The sequence below is a fragment of the Mastomys coucha genome, unplaced genomic scaffold (genome assembly GCF_008632895.1).
Source record: "Mastomys coucha isolate ucsf_1 unplaced genomic scaffold, UCSF_Mcou_1 pScaffold7, whole genome shotgun sequence".
NCBI classification, from domain to species: Eukaryota; Metazoa; Chordata; class Mammalia; order Rodentia; family Muridae; genus Mastomys; species Mastomys coucha.
In genome coordinates this window covers 104628647-104653415 of record NW_022196913.1, presented here as the reverse complement: position 1 = coordinate 104653415, position 24769 = coordinate 104628647, and the positions used below count along the sequence as shown (strand labels likewise).

General features: G+C 35.1%; 1 protein-coding gene across 9 annotated transcripts in view; it reads right to left on the bottom strand.

Moving 5' to 3' along the window:
• Nucleotides 1-24769, bottom strand: part of Phf20l1 (PHD finger protein 20 like 1) — a 76885-nt gene that overhangs the window by 24925 nt on the left and 27191 nt on the right. For 7 of the 9 annotated variants that reach the window (XM_031359283.1, XM_031359282.1, XM_031359285.1 and 4 more), the window contains 6 exons: nucleotides 21695-21777; nucleotides 18037-18286; nucleotides 15872-16060; nucleotides 15432-15644; nucleotides 7967-8023; nucleotides 6692-6799 (listed from right to left, as the gene is read on the bottom strand). In XM_031359283.1, coding sequence (XP_031215143.1) covers nucleotides 6692-6799; nucleotides 7967-8023; nucleotides 15432-15644; nucleotides 15872-16060; nucleotides 18037-18286; nucleotides 21695-21777 — 900 coding nt within the window. Of the gene's footprint in view, nucleotides 1-6691; nucleotides 6800-7966; nucleotides 8024-15431; nucleotides 15645-15871; nucleotides 16061-18036; nucleotides 18287-19689; nucleotides 21778-24769 lie in introns of those variants that run through there. The other 2 variants (XM_031359287.1, XM_031359286.1) reach the window with 1 other exon arrangement.

Sequence of the window (24769 nt, the reverse complement as noted above, 5' to 3'; positions counted from 1 at the left end):
AAACAACAGAAGGAGATCAAGGGGATACAAAGTGGCAAAGAAGAAGTCAAGGTATCACTATTTGCAGATGCAATTCCCAAAATTCTACCAGAGAACTTTTACAGCTGATAAATAACTTCAGCAAAGTGGTTGGATAAAAAATTAACTCAAATAAATCAGTAGCCTCCCTTTATACAACTGATAACTGGGCTGAGGAAGACAGCAGGGAAACAACTTTCTTCCCAATAGTCTCTAGTAATATGAACTATCCTGGTGTGACTCTAACCAAACAAGTGAAAGATCTGCATGATAGGAATTTCAAGTCTCTCAAGAAAGAAATTGAAGAAGACCTCAGAAAATGGAGAGATCTCCTATGCTCATGGATTGGTAGGATTAACATAGTAAAAATGCCCATTCTACCAAAAGCAACCTAGGGATTCAACGTAACCCTATCAAAATTCTAACACAATTCTTCACAGATATGGAAAGAGCAATTTTCAATTACATATGGAAAAAACCCCAAAAAGCCTGGGCTTTTTGGGTGAAAACAACTCTCAACAATAGAAGAACTTTTGGAAGAATCACTATCCTTGACTTCAAGCTGTACTACAGATGTCCAACAATGGAAGGATACAGAAAATGTGGTTCATTTACACAATGGAATACTATTCAGCTAGTAAGAACAAGGGCATCATGAGTTTTGCAGGTAATGAATGGATCTAGAAAATACCACCCTGAGTGAGGTAACTTAAATTATTAATGAGTAGTATGTACTCACTAATAAGTGGATATTAGCCACAAAAGTACAGAATACCTAGGATATAATCCATAGAACTCAAGAAGGTTAACAATAAGGGCCCAAGTGAGGATGCTTCAGTCTCACTTGGGAGAGAGAAGAAAACAATCATGGGAGGCAGAGGGAGGGAGGAGCCTGGGTGGGAGGGAAAGAAGGAGGAGAAAAGGGGAACAGGGTCAGGTATTGGGGAAGGGGAGACAGGAGAGAAACCCAGAGGGCCAGCAGAATGAATGTAAATATGCAGTCTTGGGGATGGGTGGGAGGTGAGGGTTCCCTCTAGAAAGTACCAGAGACATGGGAGATGAGAGACTCTCAGGACTCAAAGGAAGGGACCTTAGAGGAAATGCCCAACAATGAGGAGAGGGAATGCTGTAAAGTCCACCTCCAATATAAAGACAGGGCATCAAGTAGTGGGATAAGGTTGCCATCCTACAGTCAAAAATTGTAACAAAGTTGGAGAAGAGACTGAGGGAAAGGTGGTCCAGTGACCAGCCCAACTTGGGATCCATGGCCTGACACTATTACTGATGCTATGGTGTGCTTACAGACAGGAGCCGAACATGGTTGTCCTCTGAGAGGCCCAACAAGTAGCTGACCGAGACAGCTGCAGATACTGACATCCAACCATTGGTGACAGGAACCTGATATGGCTGTCCCCTGGGAGGTTCTGCCAGCACCTGCCCAATGCAGACACATATGCTTGAGGCCAATCATCAGACTGTGCTTAGGGATACTGGTCAGGGAGCTGGCAGAGGAATGGAGGAGTGAAGGGAGATTGCAACCCAATAGGAAGAACAATGCCAGCTGGCTGGACCACCCAGTGCTCCCAGGAACTAGACCACCAACCAAGGAGTGTACAGGGAGGGATACATGGCTCCAGATACATATAGAGCAGAGGACGGCCTTGACTGACATCAATAGGAGGGGAGGACCTTGATCCTGTGGAAGTTTGATGCCCCAGTGTAGGGGAATGCCCCAGTGTAGGGGAATGCTGGAGCAGTGGAGCAGGAGTGAATAAGTGAATGGGGTTAATCCTCATAGAGGCAAAGGGGAGGGGGAGAGAGTAGATGTGGGAATGTAGGGTTGTGGAGGGGTAACAGGGAAGGGGAATATCATTTGAGATGTGAACGAATGGCATGACTAATAAAAAACAAATAACTAAAAAAAAAATCAAAACTTATTTATCTAGCCATTCATAAGCCTGAGCATCTTACTGCATATATCAGTTAATGTTCATGCCAATATATGTATATTTGTGTGTGTGTGATATATCTATCTTTTCTCCCTTGCCCTCTACCATTTCTTGTTTCTTTGATGCAGTCTTACTACATAGCTGTGGGTAGACCAGGACTATGGTCTAGGCTGTCATTTAACTAACAATCCTGCTTCAGAGTTTGAGTGCTGAGGTCACAGAAGTACATCACCTTGACTGGCTATACTTAACACTTTCTTTCATTTGTAGAAGTTAGATACTTTATAAATTTATTTTACATTATGTATATGGGTATCTGGTCCTTTAGAAGAACAGTGCATGCTCCTAACTGCTGAATCATTCCTCTATCCTAGCTTGATATTTTAAATAATAATCTTTCACCAGGTATGGGTAATAGAATTGTTCCTTGTACTTTGAAGACTATCTTTTCACCTCTTCCTGAATTCACTTTTATGAACTAAAGTTTGAAATGTTAATATAGCCTTTTAAAACTGTTCCCTCTAAGGTATACACTTCAAAAACACTTTTCTACCTGTTATATAAACATTTTCCTACACTATCTTTCATACTTATGTATTTGTCATATTTATTTTCTAATAACTTGAATTTAATTTTTATGGATAGCATATCAGTTCAATTTTTCCACATGGAAGAGAAATACCTCCATCACCACTTACTAAAAGCTTCCTTTTTTATTTCTAACCTTCAGTGCTAGCTCTGTATAAAAGCGTGGGAATATCTTATTGCCAAATGTAGTGGTGTTCATGAATACAAGAAGTTAGTAGTGAATATATATTTGGGGAGGATACTATTCACATCTACTATGAGAAATTCCCTATCTTTTCTCCAATTTTGAAATTATTTACTTATTTTTCCAGGATAGTTCCAGTATGTTGTGAAGGCTGGTTTCGATCTTCTGCACTAAAGTCATATTCCTACATCACCTTCCTAATACACTGGAACTATAGGAAAGGAAGATGAAATAACTGAAAACAAAAACAAAAACAAAACAAAATAGAAAAACCAAACCAACCAACCAACCAGCCAACCAATCAAACAAAAACTCCTTCCTTCAATGTTTGGAAGAACTGACCAAAAAACTTCTTTTAGGGAGGTCTTAACATATTAGTTATATTTCTTTTAGGTTTTTGAGACTATTTATAAATGAGTGTGTAGCACTTTCATTAGTCTTTATTATCTCTTATTCATTCATGCTTATTCAATCTTACTCTTATCAGTGAATGTACAAGCTTGAGTGCAGGTAGCACATGTAAGTTCAAATGCATGTGGAAGACAGAGTACAAAGATCTACCTATCTCCACCTTGCTAGCACTTAGATTCTAAGCTTGGACCACCAATCTAGATTTTTCCATGGATTCAAGGGGTTGGACTTAGGCTCTCTACCAAGTGAGCTACCTCCCCAGCTCTTTTTCTAATTTCTTAAGCTGTAGTAAAAGTATATTTTGCTCTTATAAGTATCATTTTAAAGGTCTGGGGACGGTAGTATATACTTGTAACCTCATGCTTTCAGGAGGCTGAGGCGGGAGAGTTTGAGACAGCCTAGGCTACAAAGTAATACCCTATTGCCCCAAAGAAAAGCAAAACAACAAAACTAAACTAATTTTGACATTTAATATTTCCATCATCTTTCACATTCTAAACATCTTTTTATTTTTGCTTTATGTTATGGAATACTATGAGTTATAATTTCCAAACAATGGAGTAACTCTATTTATCTTCATGGAATTGCTTATAGTAGACAACTGTGATCTAATTATATCCATGTTTAATTTTTCGCTGATTTGTTTAAAGTTGTATCACATAGTCAGTTTCAGAACTGCTTGTGACAAGACCTTCATTAAGTAACTGTTGAGACTGGTGCACTGTCAGGTCTATTATATCAGCTGTAATACAGTAAAAGGGTGCTTCTTATTCTTATAGGATATGGTTTTGTTTTGTCTTGCTTTGTTTTAGTGGGGCAGGAGCAGTGGTCGTAGTGACAAGGTCTTGCTATGTAGCTGTGATTGGTCTGGAACTTTCCATGTAGATAACGCTGGTCTGTAAACTGCAGTGAGTGACCACTGTTACTATCTCCCAAATGGTACAGATGTGTGCCACAACATCTGACAGAAGTTTGCTTCTCTTAATTATCAAAAAATATAGTAATATTTTTTAGTGACAACATTCTGAAACTTATGTCTAAAGTTTATAGCTATAAAGTAGATACTTTTATCAATACATGGTAATATATCTCTAGCCTTATGAATATTTTGTTATTTATTTATCTACCCTAACTTTTATGGTATTTGCTTGTCAGCTTTTTCTATGTTTTTATTTTCAACATTTCTCTATCCTACTTATCCTTATGCTTATATACATAATTTATACACACTAGATAATTCAATTTTAAAAATAAGGTAGTTATAGTTGCGTCTTAGATGTCCTTTACAAATGCACACATTAAAGGCTGTTTTTCCAATGTACCAGCACTTAGAATCTCAAGAGGTGGCTGTTTGAGAGGTAACTAACTGGATTATGAAGGCGCTAACTGTACCAATGGATGAAGCCACCGAGAACTTCATCACTTAAAACACACCACCAGTGGCCTACTGGAAGAGGCAGGCATATTCTTGAAGGATATATATTATCATCAATATCTTCTCTTCTCCTTTCTTCTTGGCTGGCTGACACAAGCTGAGAAATTGGCACCATATACTCTTTGCCATAGGCTTCTATCTCAACACAGGCTACAAAGCAATGTAGCTGTGCAACAAACCTAAGAAACTGTAAGCTAAAACAAACCTTCTCTCCTTTAAGATAAAAGTACTTTCAAGCACTTATCATAATAAAGGAAAGTTGACCAACACACTGATGCTACCCACAAATTAATGTGTGCAGCTGTGTTTCTGGGTGCAGATATGTGCACATGCATGGGGAGGCCAGGGGACAACCTGGGTGACAATTTCAGGAATACTGCTTACTTCCTTTGAGACAGGTCTTTCCTGGAGTTCACCAATTTAGCTTTAATGGCTAACTGGTTAGCAAGCCCCAGAGATCCTTCTGTGTGTTCCTCAGTGCTGGGATTTCAAACCTGTGCTACCATACCTGGACATTTTATGTGTGCTCTGGAAAAAACCTTAGGTGTTTGTACTTGCAAGAAGTATATAGACTGAGCTGTTACCTTAGTCCTGTCATTCATTCTTTGAGGTATAAAGTATAAATGATACATTTATTTCTAACACATTATATTTTATTGTTTTCTAATTTTCAGCTCAATTGTATGTAGATGGTTCATTTACATTTATATTCTTTCCACTCCTACTTAGGAAATTATACTCTATTCTACTATTCTTTGGTTTTTATATAACAAATATTTTTATTTCATTTTTTTCACAGACAGGGCCTTACACTATAGCACTCATTGGTCTAGAACTTACTATTATCCCAGATTAACTTCAAACTTGTGTAAATCCTCCTGCCTCAGCCTCCTGAATTCTGGGACTACAGGTGTGAACCACCATTCCTGGCTTAGAAGTCTGAACATGCAAACTAAACTTAGTACCTACAAGCAATCATACGAGGAAGTCAAATAAATGAACTGTAAGTATTTATTTCCCAATATAAAAGCTAGTATTATATATTGTAGTTTCTATTAGTTTGTTTTCTTATCCCTACAGGCTGTTTTGTAAGATCAGTGTTTAGATTTATCACACATTTACACTGAGTTTATACTGTCTTCTGCATCTCATGCTTCCTTCTGTCACCATTTTTTCTTATGCTTTTAAGTGCATATAAGGTTTCCTTTATTCATTGGTGCCAAATTCTGCTGGTTTTTCTGAAAGCCATCCTTTTCTTTTATCCTAAAAAGAGAATTTTTTTATAAAGATTTATTTATTATATGTAAGAACACTGTAGCTGTCTTCAGACACACCAGAAGAGAGCCTTAGATCCCATTACAGATGGTTGTGAGCCACTATGTGGTTGCTGGGATTTGAACTCAGGACCTTTGGAAGAGCAGTCAGTGCTCTTAACTGCTGAGCCATCTCTCCAGCCCAGGTTGTGTTTAGAATGACTCCTTTATTTTGGCTTTGTAGAATTCTCAAAGAATTGATATAGTGCTTGCACATCAAGTATATAAAATCTAGACATCTGAAAATCCAGAGCTGGGGAGGAATGATAAGAAGATCCTAGAGGATACTTGGACAACTAGTTTAGGTAAAATGATAAGCTTTAGTTTTAATTTAAGTAAAGGATGCTGTCTCAAAAAAAAAAATAACAGAACTTCAGATGAAGACACCATGTTGACCTCTGCCATCCACACATGCATGGATAGGCCAGTTCACATATGTGTATATGACTGTACATATGTACATATATACATACTCACATACCACAGAAAGAAAAGAAAACAAGACCATGTACATACATACACATACACAGTAGGGGAGAAAATCTCCTTCAGCATGTTAAGAGTTTGTGGGCATAGTACTTACTTCACCATATGTTGAAGATAAAAGTCTCTAGCTGTTGCAACTTATTTTACAGAGCAGAGTTATATGTTTTTGAAATGACAAGACAAAGAAAAGTTACAAGAATGTCTCAGTTCTCAATAGCATGCTAATCTTATCATACCTCTACTTTGGTGGGAAAAACGAGAGTTGAACAATCTCAAAATACTAGAAAACATATCTCAGCAAACTTACCGTGCTGTTTAGATTTCTTTTTTTTCTTCTTCTTTTTCTTCTGCTTTGGTTTGTAGTGATCTTTGTCACGTTTCTCTTTTCTCTCCTTATCCTTTTCTTTCCTTTTACCTAAAATAAATAAAAGCAAATCCTTCAATAATTGTGAGTGACTCTTAGTTGCTCCTTTGTGGTTACCCTCAAAGCAGCATTTATGTTTTCATCAGTGATTCCAGTCACCTGCCCAGAGTGGACGGATTCAATTAAACTGTTCGTGTCATGAGTCTGGAACTCTTGCTTAGCTTATTGGACTATAAGAGGGGATCTTCATTAGCAGTGTTGAAAAATCCCAATTCCTGACACCTTAAAGTTAACACAGACAGTAGTTAAAATCTTTAAATGCGTAATAGACTAAAATTCCTACTATGTGCCAAGAAGTTAAATTCCATAATTTAAAAAGACCTCACTATGGAGAATCAGCATTTCTATATATAATTTATTGTTTTAAAAAATTTAAATAATATGGATGGCATTTTGTCTTCAAAAAAGAAACAAAATTAATCAAATTAATCTATACATAACTCCTTCCATATTTAAATACCTCCCCTGTGCATACATGAATGAAAACAAGAAAGAAAAAGATTTCATTCTATTCTTTCCAAAAAGCATTCTTTTCTTTAATCATATGTACTTTAAAAGAATATAAATACATGTTTGAACAGTATATTAGAACATTGTATCATAAATTAAAACTGAACAAATATTCTTCAAGCTATTTTTCCAGCTCAGAATGAGTTAGCCCACAATTTTGCAACTATATGTAGTCAATTTTCAGTGATTCCAATTAGTGAACCTAAATAATACTTATTATTACCCATTATTTCATAACTTTTAGTCTTTACTCAATATTAGGTAGAAAAGACAGTGAAAAAGTCAGTATCCTTTTAATATAGCATACTGAAGAATGTTATGAAAAGAATGACTATTTTAATATATCGTTCATTAATCTAAGTCTCAAAAATTTTAGATAGAGGTCTGTTTTTAAAGAGCTATCCATAGTTTTAACCAGAGACATTCAGAAGCAAAGAACTCAGATAAATCCAGAAAATCCCCATGGAATACACAAAGTCCAAGCTATGCACTGGAGAACAGGTGCATATGCAGCTGACTAACTGCTAAGCACAGAAACAGATGACCTCAGGCACCTTAAGGAGCCCTAGCAGGGAAGGGGAGACACAGATGCTGTCCTCTCTGTCAAGCTTTCTAGTCTTTTGCTTAAAGATTACTTTCTGTCCATACCAAATGCAGTGGAGGTTTTTTCTTCCAATTTCACTTTTTTTTCTGCTTTCGATATTCCTGTGGGTTAGGGGGATAAGATGTCAGTTTAGGCAGAACAATAAAAATATGGTACAGTTTTTAAAATTACAATTGTTTCCAAAACTCTAAATAGGAATCCTCTCCTTGCACAATCTTATTACATGAACTATGAATAAAAATTTATTCAAGGAATAATGGTGCTTCTTCATACCACCTGGGTGGAATTCTTGGCCTCCATGATTTGTTCCTTCTATGACTTGAACCTGTGGTTTAATGCCTCTGTACTTTTGCTTCCTTATTGTCAATAAGAGTAAGAATACATACCACTGTTCCTTTAAGATTGGATGGGACAGAGTATTATAAGTGCTCTGGTCAGTGCTTGGTGTGTTGTTTTACTTTGTATTGGGGGGTAGTATTTTGAGGCTACACTATTTCAGAAATAGCATATATGGGGCTCTAACCAGAAAAAAAATATTGTAAAGGTCCCTGGCCATTGACAAAGGCTGACACAGCATCACAACCTTAAGCAACTCAGAAGGTATTGACAGTCTTTTGAATGGGGGGCCTACATACCATGGCTGCTTCTGTGACTACTCACAACTACTCTTCAGATCATCCAAATGAAATATTCAAATTCATGGTAAAATATATTAGTTTTCAATAATATATAACTGTTATTTTAATAACATATGTAAGCTGATACTCTTATTTCCTAAAAATTATACATTGAATTCTGGTACATGTATATCATTGCATAAATTCCTTATTGCTAGGCAACAAAAAGAACCCAAACAATGATTTTGCTAATTATTTTTGGATTAAATAAATGTGAAATGCAAAGGTATACATACACATAAAATATACCATATTAATGACACGTATTACCTAGTAGTCCAAATTATATTTATAAATATCGTACTTCACTAAATGTAACTAAAACAAAGAATCCCTAAACAAAGCTTCCCAACTCTGCTCAACATTTCTCAATGTCTTGTTTGTAGCTCAGGTTAATCTAGTAAGAGAATCAATTTATAACAACCATGTCAAATATTTTATATTTTATTCAAATAATTTATATAGTTTAAACATAAAACTATAAAGAATATCCCTCAATTTAAGGAGCAACAAGGGTCTACGAAGTTTCAGATTAATAAGAATGTTGATAATAACACTGACTGTGACAGAAAGAACAAAAGAGACCTCACAGCAAAGATAAACACAGTAATATTTCCCACTTATCTAGACAATTGAACACATTTATTCCTTCCTTTTACTGACTACAGGGCCATGGAAATTGAAAATGTATTGTGGTTTTCTTAAAACTAAGAAATCATTCACAAATCAAACAAAGGGAAAGTGCTGGTTGGGCCTTACTGGCAGTACAGCATGCAAGAGAGAAGTTAAAACAACGTCTCTGTCTCTTATGTTCTTAATCTGGAGGGCTAGATCTCCAGATGAAAGATATCCAGGACTAGGGCCTGTGTATGGTAAAGGAGGGGTGTCAAAAAAACCCATCAAATTGCCTATATTCAGGGGGTTCTGGTAGGTGGCACACAGATAATAATGGCCACAGGCCAGCACTGCAGACCAGGTATGGCACAGCAAAACAAACATCCATCCTAAGTGGTTCTAGGAAAGCAAGCTCCAGAGTGCACCACTGGCTACTGCTCAAGACTTCACAGATGGTCAATTTTCAAAGCAAAACTGGGAACCAACAAGGGGTTGCCAACATTTTATACAAAAAAGCACATTAAAATGAACATATAGATCTCTAACACTGGTGAACTTTTTAGAAGTACATACAAATAAAAAAAACAGACCTTTTATTAGAGTTCAACAAAAAATACAATTGGTTTTAAAAGATATGATTGTAAATATTTCACCATGTGCTTCAATTTCCTAAATATTAGGATATTAGTATAAAGGACAGTGATCTTTAAATTTTGTCAAGAGTATATTTTCTTCAGATAAACTCTTAGAGCCACAGTAATAAAGAACAAAAGCAACAGGCTCCCAGACTTCAATAAGAAAAGTAGAATCCTAATTACTCTCCTACCCACAACTGTAGAGTGAAGAGCACTGAGTAAGTTCTCCAGAGTGCTACAAGATGCAATCTCTAAAACTATAGAAAGCCCAGCTCGTGTGTGTGTGTGTGTGTGTGTGTGTGTGTTAGTAGGGCTTTGTAAGGAATATTATAGAAAACACAGTTACAGCTTTGAATAGCTATGTAAACTAAATTCAGAAATAACTTTAAAAGGCTGTTAAACAGTGACTGTATAGTCAACATCAAATACTTGATAGAAAGGAATGCCATCTAAAGGTGGCCACAGTCAGAGCAGATAGCCCTACTGCCGTCCTCACTTAGAGTAGCCTAAAACCTATCTCTGGCTTCCTTGGTGATAATGCCGTACTAAGCAGTCAAAGTAACTCCTGGACTCAATACAGTGGACCCACCGGAGTCCTAAGGCCTACTTTCTTAACAGTGACAAATGCATCTGTATATTTACTATTTCTACATTTCACCAAAATTGTCTTAAAAAAATCAAGAAATCATATCTAATTTCATCAAAAACTAAGCTAAATTTATTAAAAATTGAATGCCCTGCTAATATACATTCTGGTATTATAAAGATATAGTGCTTATATGCTTATCAATCTAATACTTGTATCCACATTAACTAAAATATTCTAGAATAAAACAAATATTACTTGATATTTTCATACTGATTTGCTTAAAAAATACAAAAATAGAAATATATTATGATGAGCCTTCAAACTCAGAATTAACTAAAACTGTTGAGAATTATATTCATATAATATATTAATTCTAACTCATTCCAATTTTGTCTTAATGGAGGCTACTAAGAATAGTTACCATTTTATAACTATTTGAAAATAGTAAAAGCTAATACAGCCATATCACAATTTTGACTTCATAAAATATACAATGAATGATATAATAAACCAATAATTAATACTTTAGAGCTGGAAATGGCCACAGACATTACCTACTATAAAATTCCCATTATAACTGTGTGAAGGAAGTAGTTCATTTAAACTTTGCTGAAAAAAAGTGAGAACAGAGGGCAAGCAAAGGTTCCTGCTATCTTAGCTAAGAACATACCTCCTCTGTCTGAGGCATCTCTCCCCACCTTTCTCTGTCCATCCATCCATCCATTTATCCATCCATCCATCCATCCATCTAGTGTGTGTGTCTGTTTGTATGCCATAGTGCACTTGTTGAAGTCAGAAGGACAACTTACTACAAGGAAACAGTTCTCTCCTTCTAACATGTAGAACAGAGAATTCAGGTTCCCAGGTGTAGGAAGCACCTATATACACTGAGCCCTCTCTCCTTGTCCTACTTTACACCTCTTAAGGATTTTACATCTTATAGTAATTAACGTTCATTTATATGTCTAGTTCAGCTACTAGCCTGATTTCCTTCTAGATGCTAAGCTTCCTGAGTGTAGATTCTGTATGTCAGCACGCACTTCACCTTAATGGCAGAACTTAAGACAGGACACAGACACCCTCAGGCCAAGGTTAGGAAAGGTTTCTTTTGATGAGGATTCTTTTTAAGAAACCCCATCTACTCTGCCTCCCAGAGAGTAAGGGAAGTAAAGATTTCTTAAGCTGTATCTCTTCCTTTGATTCACCAGCTGTTTTTTGGAAAAACATTCTGACAATAACTCAAAACACAAAGGTGTCTTTTTTTAAAAAAAACTTTTAGAAATGTACCATTTCTTTTCTTTTTGTATTATTTTCACTTTTTGCAGAACTGGGCAGCTAAGTACACCAAACCTTAGAGTCAATCATGTTGGCAGAGTGCAAGCTCATAACCTCTTTTGGAAACACAATTAAAATCAAAGTTTAATCTAGTAAGAGTCCTAAGTTTTGCTCAACTATTTCTCAGTTAACATTCTCATCAGTCTAAACTGTCTAGGAGTTCCAAGTTTAAAATGCTGCTAATACAGTCCTTGTAAATAATGCTTTGTAAAAAATGGAATTTATTTCCAATTCTATTTCCAATGTATGTACACTCATACTCATTTACATGGATATAAAAAGAACACAAAAAGTACATATTAACATAGGAAACAGAAACACAAAATAACTTCAAAATATGGAAGAATGGTTAGGTAACAATAGTAAGAAACCCAGATATGATGGCTCATACCTAGAATCTCAGCACTCTACAGCAAGAAAAATGAGACTTCCAAGTCAGCCTGGGGTACATCATTTGTTCCATACTACCTGGGCTATGGACATAGTGAGATTCCATTTCAAAGAAACAAAACAGAACTACCACCACAAAAGAAATATATGAAGAGAGAAAAAGCATACAGACCACATAGAAGTCCAATGACAGTGAAACAAATGGATACTATCGTTTTAAATAAAAGCATAGAACATGAATTCCACCACTTTCTTCAAAAAGAAAAATTCAAGAGTCATAGAAATGAGTTAAAATCTTACTTCATTTTATTCAAATACTATGTGTGCGCTCTACATGATCATGTATATACCAGCTTTCAGTAGGTAACTTAAAAGCATGCATTTTCTTGTTTTAAGCAATTATCTAGACTGCACTAACTGAGGTAGGAAGTCCTAGCCTAATTGTGGGTAGCACCATTTCATGGACTGGGTCCTGGATTGAAGAAAAAGGAAAAGTGAGCAGAACAGAACATTAGCACCCATCCATCTCTGTTTTCTGACTTGCTCCTGCCATTTTGACTTTCCTGTCATAGTAGACTGCATCCCCAGAACTCTAAGCCAAAATGTATCTTTTCTCCTTAAAAGCAAAACCAAAAATATACAAAAACTGCTGAGCACTGTGCTCTTAATGTTAAGCTGACAATGGTTGAGCCTTCTTTTTACCCTTACATAATTTAACATCATGAACAAAACCAAGAACCAACTCCCCAAGGTATCTAGCCATATAGCTATAGATCTGCCAGGAATTTAGAGGAAAAAACAAACAGCCAAAATAAAACAAAACAGAACCACATTAATCCCCTGGTGAGAAGAAAAATCAAAGGAGTTTGGTGCACAGATACTGCTTTGATGTTTAGAATATACAATATGGCTGACATGACATTTTTTATTAGATATTTTATTTATTTACATTTCAAATGATATCTCATTCCCGGTTTCCCTCAGGAATAAAAAAAAAAAAAACAACCAAACAAACAAAAAACCCTGTTCCCTTCCCCCCGTCCCCCTGCTCACCAACCCACCCTCTCTCCTGCTTCCTGGCCCTGCTTCCCCTACACTGGGGCATAGAACGTTTCCAGAACCAAGGGCCTCTCCTCCCATTGATGACCAACTAGGCCATCCTTTGCTACATATGCAGTTGGAGCCATGGGTCCCACCATGTGTACTCTTTGGTTGGTGGTTGAGTCCCTGGGAGCTCTGAGGGTACTAGTTAGTTCATATTATTGTTTGTCCTAAGGGGCTGCAAGCCCTTCAGCTCCTTGGGTCCTTTCTCTAGCTCCTTCACTGGGGACCCTGTACTCAGTCCAATGGATGGCTGTGAGCCTCTACTTCTGTATTAGTGGGGTACTGTTAGAGCCTCTCAGGAGACAGCTATATCTGGCTCCTGTCATCCAGCACTTGCTGGCATCCACAATAGCGTCTGGGTTTGGTGATTAAATATAGGAAGGATTCCCAGGTGGAGCAGTCTCTGGGTAGCTCAGTGGCTAAGAGCATCAACTGCCCTCCCAAAGATTCTGAGTTCAAGTCCTAGCAACTACTTGGCTGCTTCTAGCTGTCAGAACTGACATGACATTTTTTAAAAAAGATTTTGTGTGTGTATGTTGCCTACATATATGTATTACACCCATAAGAAGCCAGAAGAGGGCACTGCATCCCCTGGAAGTAGGGTGACAGATGTTTATGAGCTGCCATGTAGTTGCTGGGAATCAAATAAGCCATCTCTAGCCCTACATAACAATACTGTTTATGACATGTACTTATAGTGATCTGTATTCAGCCTTATTACACGCAATACAAACATGTATTTTAAAGAAACATATAAGTATCTTCACATATACACTGAAAAATAACTTTCCCAATAGGTATATGATAATATGACATCAAGATCATTCTAATACACACAGTGCAGTAAGGCTTCCATACTGCTAAAAAGTGAGACCTTTACCGGGAAAACTTTTTCAAAAGTTCAATGATAATTCAGGAACCTTATGCAAAAAAAAGATAAAGTAAACTGAATTACTCTAAGATAAGGTTTAGATGAATATCCAAACAGTGAATCAGATCTGAGAAATCAATCTCTCAAAACCCACAGGTTTTCAGCTGTGGGCATTTCTTAATTTCTAAATAAGAAAGCACTATTACATAGAAACCAATTTAAATCTTTACAGGTAAAATGGAATTATAGATAATTATATGTACAAGTACTGACACTGCTACTTTGAAAGAAAGAACAAATTAAAGACACAAATTAAGTAGAACTCCTGCTGTCATTGTTTCAGTAGGTAGCATGGGCAGAACACATAAGTAATATTTTGGTTTCATAAAAGAAGCCAATGAATGCCACATTCTTTGGGGAAGATCTTGTTAAACATGATTATTACCAATACATTTGGCTACTTTACATTTGTCTCCTAATCTAATTTGACTTAAATCTCAGTAGCCAATTCCAAATTAGCAATTTACTAAAAAAGAAGATAACTGAAACATACTATTTGACTTCTGAAAAACATCATGCATTTTTATGAAATTGTAATATTATAAAGTATCTTCTTGCTTCAAGAATAAGAATTTCTGGACTTATACTTAGCTCTAATAATTTCTAGTAGCAAAAATAAGCTATATTTCATATAATTTATTTCTTGTTTTGAGACAGGGTCTTGCTATGTAGCCCTAGTTGGTCTAAAACTTGCTAGGTTGACCCAAGTGGGCAGCTAAGATTTGCTAGCTCCAGGTACAACAATTCCACATTTTACACACAAATTAAAAAAGCATGATATCATAATATCATGATGATATTATGTCTTTAATCACATGACTTTATGAGCCTATATATGTGTGTGTGTGTGTGTGTGTGTGTATGTGTGTGTGTACCCAGAGGGGGACTTGCCCTTCTTAGAGAAGGGGCTGGGGGAACTTGTGTTAGGGGGTACCGGGAGTAAAGTAAGGGGGAGGTGCAATTGGCATATAAAGTAAACAAATACTTTTTTTTTTTTTTTTTTTTTTTAGAAAGCAAAAGAAAGAGGGAGAAAAAAACAATGAAAGAAGAAAAAAATGACAAGAACTATTCCAGGGAATGCTGACAATGGTCACATAACAGAATTTTAAAACAGAGAAATTCCATCCAAACACAAAAACCACCTAAAAGTTCTTAGAAGAGGGGTTTTATATGAATTTAAGTGAAGCTGAATATCAAAATGTTTATGCTAGTCTTAACCAAGAGCTCCCTTACCTGTGGCCACTGCAGCTCCTTTTACATCACTCACTACTTTAGAGGAGGGATTTGCAAAAGAATGTGTCTCCTCCTTTTCTTCCCTGGGACAATCACCACCAGGATAGGAGGAGGAATCTGGGGCTCCACTTCCTGTGACTTCTGAACCACAACTTAAGTCAAGAGGGAAGCAGGATCCCAGCTTCTGGAGTGGCACATATGCAATAGCAGGCACTATATAAAATTAAGAAGAAAAGAAAACCATATTAACACAGAGAAACTAGATCAGTTTACATCGATGCAAATCACTGATATTTATACAGTGCCCCACAAAAAAGTGGCACCAGACAGGTTATCTGCAGCATATACAAGGTGTTTATAAGTTAAGAGACATAAAAGAAAACAATATTCGAATAACTGTTGTTAGTTATTTGGTTCTATAGGAAATAGATGTACATTACCCTCTGGTACTGAAGACTGTTGCTGATTCTGAGAACTGATGGAGAATACTTTGCCATCAGTTGCTGAAGAGGAAGAAGAAAGCTTTTCTAGAGAATCATCAGGCATGGGTAAGGTGGCTAACCGCTGAGATCTTCTTCTTCTCTCACTATGTTTGCAAGGTCTAGGGGGATTCACAGGCTGTGGAGAACCTAGAAAAAGATCTTCAATGTTCACGAAGCAGATACATACCAGGATCATCTTATAATTTTTAAGGAGATAATCAAGAAAAAAATGAGCCATATTCTGCTCTCTGATGCTATTAAATAACCATAAGAAATGGCATGTTTCAGAGGCATTCAAAGGCAAAAGCAAAACAAACAAAAAAAAATTCCCTCATCACAAAAAGAGTTAAACCAAACTTCTAAATTCTAAAATCACTAGAACTCAGACAGTAACATGGAATGTTAATTTCCAGTAGCTCTCCCCAAGTGTGAGACTGGAGTTAGCTCTCTAATTGTGGATTCTTGTGTCAACTGCCATTTTGCCTCCTAGAAAGTCTCTATATAAGCAAAAAGTAGGGGAGGAAGGTGGAGGGAGAAGGGAAAGGAGAAAGCCAGGGGAGAAACTCTTGCTGCATAGCAACATTGGCACTCTAAAGGCAAAGGAAGGCAGCTCACAGGGCTCTTCTACATACTATACAGTTAGTGCTTTGCTTTCCTTCCCCAGGGGAGTTATTGTAAATAACCTATCCCATTCTCATATTCCCACATGGATTTTTACAAATATAAATCTGGGGCCTGATTCATTCAAAAAATTGAACACAAACAAACCAATATGCTTATTATGACCAAATTAGTTATTATTTAGCATGACACTATTTTTGTCCTTAAATATTTTCATTTGTTTGTACAACTAATTGTAACATTTATTTGTCTTTTAGTGATGTTAACACAAATGTTTTGATAATTCTTTAATGCTTGAGAGTTCCTTTTGGACTATGAACCTGCTGAATTTTATATTAGGTAGGAATATACAAAATATTATATTACTAATTTAGAAAGTAGTAGTTTAAAGAAGCAAATGTTTTAAGTATTTAAGGATAATTGACAATGAAAAATAATGAAAAACAAAAAGACATGAAATAATGGGGAAAACCAAAGGATAACTATAACTTTTATTATACTGAGATATCAATATATAAAAGAACTTCAAAATAAAAGTTTACCAGTGCATTTGATAATCTGATGACTACTGACATTCTTTCATAATGAAGTTTCAGAGAAAAGAATTTTTGATTCCCTTTGTTTCTGCTTAATTATTCAAAGTAATAAAGATTGATCAAAATTTGAGGTATGTTATTTAGTGACAAATGTGATAACAGAATAAAAAACAGGTATGTTTGATGAAGCCTTCCAAATGCCAATTTCATTATTCTGAAAGATGCAATACAGACTGTTTCACAAGGAAACATGTCATCCTTATTTCCTGATTACAACACTGATTTACTTGTTGAGTAAAGGAGCAAAGTGCAAGTGTCATCTAACTAGTGACTCTTCTAATCGCTGCTTTACAGTTATGTGAAACTTGGTTATGTAAACACAAACCTTATCTTTTAGTTAGCCAAATGCAGATTAGAAAAAAAAAGTTTTCAAAAGATTAACACTTGAAAAATTAGTACTGTAGCAGTCAAATGTTATAACAAGGAGGCATTCTCCTTTCAATAAAGGTGAGACTGGTTTCAAGGCTGCCTTGTTAACAAGAATAAATAAAATGCACTCAGAGGGCTACTAATAAAACAAGACACCTCCTAAGTGGTCACAGGAGGAATGAGGAGTCACATGAAAACACGGACTAGGGCTTTTTAATAGTTCTTTTTGTTTCCAGGGGTATTTTGTTTGTTTGTTTTTTTGTAATGAATCAGGCCTTGTCTTATTAGTTGAGGAGATTGAAACTACAGTGGGATTTGTGTCACTCGACAGCAGGACTTCTTAAGGAGCAGTACAGACTTGGAGCAGTACAGCAGTAAGAATTGTCCATGATCTACTCTTGAAAGTTTTAAGCTTTCTCTGTCATATCCACTTTTGAGTTTTTAAAAAGCAGCTTCATAAAAAACAAGATAACTACAACAAAACTGTTTTGACTCTATCTTACAGGATAGGTAACTATTTGTAAAGTCTGTGCTCACTAGTTTTATTTATCACTGAAGAAAGCTGAGATACAAGCGTCAAATCCTTGGCTTGTATTAATTCTGGGGCAAGTGGTGACTTAGGGGTTTTTATACACCCAGAAGACTCTCCAGATTCATGTTTGCATTTCTTGCTGCGAGCCTTCCCTGAAGACAAAGTTGAGGATAACAGTGCAGGTTTCTGTGTGTTGGCAGAACTGCTAATGACAGCTTCATTTTTTTTCTGACTTTGAGGTTTAGGTGAAATCGCCTGAATAAATAATAAAAAATTGATATTTTTATTTTGGTTTCTTCATTTTTCTTCTTGTATTCTATTTTTGATTGTTAAGCAACTTTAGTATCCAAAAACATTGTTAAGCAACACATAACATTTCTATTACAAATGAAAAACCAAAAAGAACCCCACAAATTATTAACTAAAAGTTGAATAGGCTGTCTTTAAAGGGATACTGTCAACTATGAGTCTATGTTTTTAATGCCCATGAAATTCTTCCAATATTAAACATCCTATTGGACAAACATCTCAGTATTAATTTGAAACATCTCTCTTCTCTGTAATTGTCTATGGTATTAAAACAGTTAGGTAAATGAACAAAGTATTTCATGTTGTAGAGTGCTCAAGAACACATTTAAACGCCTGTTTTTTAGAAGGGACTTTATAATCTGTCATCAAATGTGTGGCTGTCTCAGCAGACAGTTTCCCTTTAAAGAACAATCTCAACAGGAAAACAATGACGAAATTAACAAAACATTATATTTAACTCATTTTAGTGCTGAAAGCTAGAGTTTCATAAGCAAAATGCATCATGAAATCAGAGCCACCAGCAGTAGAGTTAAAAGACTAAAAAACAATACAGAACGAGCAACAACTACAACAGAAAAGAGATAAAATGTAAGTTAAAACATTGGATTTAAAAACAAAATACGTCGCAGTCTTAGATAAGAATTTTTACCTTATTCCTGCCAACTGATACTTTTGAAAAAAAATTAAATCTTTGTCAGTTCTTTCATAAAGAACATTTAATCATGTGGCAGTAAAATTCCTTGCACATGTAAAAATATGTATGAATGTATCTATTGTTCAAGACAACAGAAAGCAGCCACATTGGATCTGTGTTCTGTCATACTAGCATGCCTATTCTGGTTTTCTTGCTAGTATCTAACAGCAAAACATGAATGAAATACAGACTTTGAAAAACTGGTATTATGCTAAGCCACTATAGAGAGTAAAGTTGCTAGTCGAATAACATGCCTGTCCCCAAGAAATCATTTAGCTTCCACATTATTTGGGGAAGGGAGATGTCCATCAAATTTATAATCTTCAGTTTACTAGAATATGTCAGATCAGTGTCTGGGGACCAAACAGGTAATTCTATTCCCATTAAAATAAAAGGTACTCAGACTTTAGTGGTGGGAATAATATATTTAATATTAAATATTGTTTCACTGAATGTTTAATAGATTGTATGTTAGGCATCTAATATAAAAGGCCATGTGACAAATGTCCCCTTCATTCAACTTTCACTTTATACTCTTTAATTTTTTTACTACACATGTGTGTAAGTAGAACTATCATTTGAAAAAGAACTCCAAGACTAGAAAGTATAACTAATCTTATCATAAAAGGTGTTGCCAGGAAAGTAATTAGAGCCATTACTTGTAAATAAACAATTTTATTGTTCATCTTCACATATGTGAGAGACATCACTACAGCATCCATTACTCTTGAGTTACAAAGTTATAAAACAAGATTTTAAAACTTAAATTAGTAACTTGCTTAACTTCTAAACAAGGACAAATTAACATATTTTAACCTTAGTGAATTATTATGCATCAAATGCAAATTTTATCCAAAAGTAAATATAACATGACATTTCCCTAATACAATTAAGTAATCTATAACTAATAATCTGATAATGGGGTTCAAGACCACAGTTTAAATTTTTCAGAAATATAAATTCATTAGTACACCAAATTGTGGCTATAGGCCTGTTCTTAGTCTGTCATAACTGACATTGTAACTCCTTAGGACAACAGAAGTTAGCAACAATCAAAATTTCTCACTTAGGTCTCTTACTGATACCAACTGAGATAGTTAAAAGCTTTATAACTCGGCTTTTTAGCTTAGAAGCAAGGCTAACAAATAACCATAAAAATTAAGAGTTTGGTTACAAAACATTTTCACATTGAAGTCAACCTGAATGACAAAATAAAAGAGGGGACAGCATGATGTTCCTTAAACTCTAGAACATTTACAAAGGTTCAATTAATGATTATTGGTCTCTGTTACAAAACTGGCAAGGACTTTGAAAAGTTTTGAATAATGCAAGTACAAATAGCCGAGTTGCTCTACTTTCCTTTCTTTTTAAAACTGTTTCTCTGAACTGGTTACTGAATTCTAAAATAACTTCCCACATATAATAAGTACTTTTCACAATCACATTTACCTCACAGATTATGTGTAATGAAAGATTGACATTGTAATGAATTTTCCAGAAATATTTTATTACCCAAGTCCCTGATATATCGCATTCTGAGTATATTGTAACAGTTATAGGAGTACAAAATATTGTTATATCTGGGACACTGAATATAGTCATACACAGTAAAAAAGTTATTTAAAATTTGCTTGATATACTGACATAACGGCAAAGACTTAACCGTTTGATGCTCACAGAAAACTGGAAGGTATGAGTCACTGACATACTGATCTCAATTCAAAAGACCATTCACTTTAATACAACATTAATGGAGGTATAAAAACAATGTACTGCTTTCAAATCAGGCCTGAATAAACACTGAAAAACTCAATACAATATCAATTAAATTTGGGCTATTCTTTAAAATACATATAGAGAAGAGCAAAAGGTATTCATTTTAAAGTCTTATTATTCTACTAATAAAGAAAATTAAGATAATACAAAAAGGATATATTGAAACTACATTAAGGCTCAGATTTTAAAACAGGAGAACCAAAGAAATCCAGTTATGGCTATTACTGTATTCATACAGTGCCTAAGCAGTTAAGCCCTTAGAGGATGGAAAAGCATGCACAGCTCATTATGTACAGGTGTTGTGGGAACTTGAACGTAGCCAAGGCCAGTTCTAGCAACTGCAACCTGCGGTTTTAAATTTCTCTATTAGGTGGTTTAAGACAGACCCTTAAAAGTTTTTTAAATTCTCTTTTTTATTGTAGTTATTAAAATATACATCCTAGCAAAAATGTATGGCTCATTGATCAATTCATAAAACACAGTCTAAGAACACCAACTGTTACAATATAAAAGAAACTTCTTATAAAAGAAGTTTATTGATGTCAAAAAACCCTGTTTAAATCCACAAATGAAAAGTATTTGTGTAAGGGTCTTTTTGAAAGCTAAAGGTGTCCAGCTGGAAGCTCATACCCTGGGATGCCTGTCTCCAGGCCTTCTAATTGTGGAGACAATGGCTTTCATGTCAGTCTATGGAGAACATAAGCTAATACAGTCCATAGCTTATGTGCATACTTGGGAGAAGGCAGAGTTAAAAGTGTCTCATCAATGAGTCAGTGCTCTATCCCCATATCTGATCAGAGGGGAACTGCAATCACGTAGTACTACAGCTCCATGAGTGACCTTCCAGTGGGACCTTGAAACAATCAAATGCTACCATTTCATACCTGCTCCAGGACTGGAGCTGTTGCACTGCAGTCTTCTTTCTTTTCAGCACCATCCACCCCAACAGCTTTGGATGCCAACAAACCTTGAGAAAAATTGTACAAGAATGGCTTGTTAGGAAAAAAGTACCGATTTCATCACAATAAACTTCTACAGGGAGTATTTTCAAATTCTAACTTTTAATAAATGCAAATACCTCTCAATTTGAGAGTTGGTCACATAATTGACTGAGATTTTTTTTTCTTTTTTATGTTACTTTTTGAGATCGTTAAAAATGTAAAACTTATTCTGGCTTCAAAGTCTAGATTAAGATGTTTTATATTGCTAATACTTATAAAGCAGAGTAGCATATCATTCTGCCGCATTAGTTTTCAAAAAGCATTTCTAAATTTTAATTTCACTTATACTCTTTAACCTTAGCTTTGTGAGCATCCATGCTCACTTATGTAGTATCATCTTCCAAAAGTTTCAATACCATTTCTTGGACTTATTTTATATGAAAGGGGAAGAATGTGTGGGTCTTTAGAACATCTGGCCTGACTTCATTCTACACATGATGAAAAATTGGAAAGTCCTAGTTGTTTTGTAATGTATATCTCTTAACACTGGATTTTAAAAAGACAGAATTCCTTATTTATGATAGTTCTTTTTTTCACAAAACATCAAAATTCTGCCTTCATTAATAAAAGCATTTACTTGAATACAATTCTTTGCTCATTCTGTCAGTACTTTTTATGAGATTAGGTTTATCAGACTTTCAAACAGACAACTATTCAATTTTTTTGGCTACTTTGTTCATAAAAGGAAACATATAACAAGTGATAACAACTGTAAACTTGCTATAGGAATTTTTATCACTTTTATTACTAAAACTGTTAATATTAGTTCATAGGAGAGAAAAGTTTCCCTGAATCACTAAAGGACAAAGAGTTATTCACAAGACAACATGACCCAATTTTCTCATATGACTACCCCAAAGGTGTCAAGTAACCAAGATGGGAACATACATATTCATACGAACTCCTTAAAACAGTAAGAGAGACAAATGTAATGTAATCATTAGGCAGAAGGCACACTGGCTTTACTGAAAATCTGAATGTCTACACATAGTATGAAAGAAAGGGGTCCAGTGGAAAGCAATGATTTTGATGTATCAGTGACTGGCAGGTACTCTGCTTAGTTTGAGACCACAATCTGTATAGTTCTTTCACGTCCCACATCACATAAAATGTAGATTTAAATGAGAAATAAAGACATGTAGATTGTTTTATAAAATTTTAAGCCACAAATTCAATCCTAATTACATTGTAAACATATTTTATATAAGCACAAAACACGTAACATAGAATATTTCTTTAACATTTAAAACAACATAACACTGTTTTTGTTTCTTTCCCAGGTAACATTCTTGAGAATCAATGAGCTACCTAAATTTTTGTTAATGATACAGAATCAAACTCTTTTTATGTCAGGAAATGAGCAGAAGTTCTATTTCTTAAAGATATTCAGAAATAACAAATATTTGCCATTCAATATATTAATAATTATGCCTTACTCTGTTATCTTTCCTAGAAGTGATAGAATTTTTTTACATTTATCAACAGATGAGATGAATTATAAGCTCAAATTTTAGCATATGGTACAAGTTTAAAAAAAAATAAAACCTAATTCATCCACAACCTATTACAATAGTATAGACAAAACTGATTAAAATCCATTTCTATATAATTGTTATAAAGAAAAAGGAAACCTTTTAATTTATCCAGACAGTAATGAGGACCTTAAGACAAACTAATTTCAAAATATAACTGGTATCTAGAGCATTCAAAAGCTCCAAATATCAACTCTAAAAAAAAAAAATTACTAGGTATAAACAAAAGTGGACACATGATAAAACAAGTGCTTGCAGAGCAGGTTCTCGCTCTGCCTGGAGGTACAGTCCAAATGCAATTATCTTTCCCTGACAACATCCTAAGAACAATTTCATATCCAGAGTAAATGAGAATTCAAAAGAAACTAACACAAATTAAGTTAACTCTAAATAATTTCAAATACTTATTATCATTATGTTAGAAACAGGTTCTGCTCCAGGAGACTGCCTTAAAGAATGCAAGATTCAGCACCAGGACATTAAACAGTTAGTAGAAGGTGAACATCAAATCATCATGAATCCAACCAACAAACAAAATCACTTCATAATGACCTACTTCACTGAGAAATAGGAGGCCAGCACTCCCTGGAATGCAAAAGGGAGTGCTCAAACAACAAAGAAGTTGAAATCTTGGTCAAATGTATGTGTCATGAGTAAAGTTAAATCTCAGGATTTTTTTTTTCAAATTTTTCAAAAATCCTTGACATCACACAAACATTTCAAACTTCGAGCAATGTCCATAACAATTACATATTAAGTACATCACATATTAAGCACTATTCTTTATTTTTTTATGATGTGTACAGTTACTATTTTCAAGTCCACTAACACTCAACTTGTTTCTAAAGTTATGGATTCTGGCTTTCAGTGCAAAACTGTCTACCTTAAAATGAAGGTTATGTGTACCATACGATAAAACTGTCACTAAAGCATGTTACATATTCAAAAACAATAATCAAGGAGAATACAATTTCATTTCTTTCTAGTTGCAAACTTTGAAAACATCATCCCTTTATCATATTTTCCACAGCAATCAGGTTAGAGTCACCACAGGGTACATCTGAAGGGAAGGAGAGGAAACAGTGTATCATCACAGAGTTAAACTTACCCAACGATTGGTTCACTAATCTTTGGATACACTCTATTTAAAAATAGAGTGAAAAAAGAAAAGTAAACAAGAACAAAATGCTACAATCCTTGCCCACGCCTCTCTAGTAAAGGACAAAAAGATATAGGTAGAACTTAGTAAGTTTAAAATATAGCAAGATTCCAACATGAATCTGCCATTTTACACTAGTTCTCATTTTTCTTCACAGACCACAAATGAAATATATTGTATACAAGTACACCAGGGGTTAGGATTGAAGACAATCCCATATCTACTGTCCTTCTGCAAGGCATACTTGTGACATGAAATAAAAAAAAA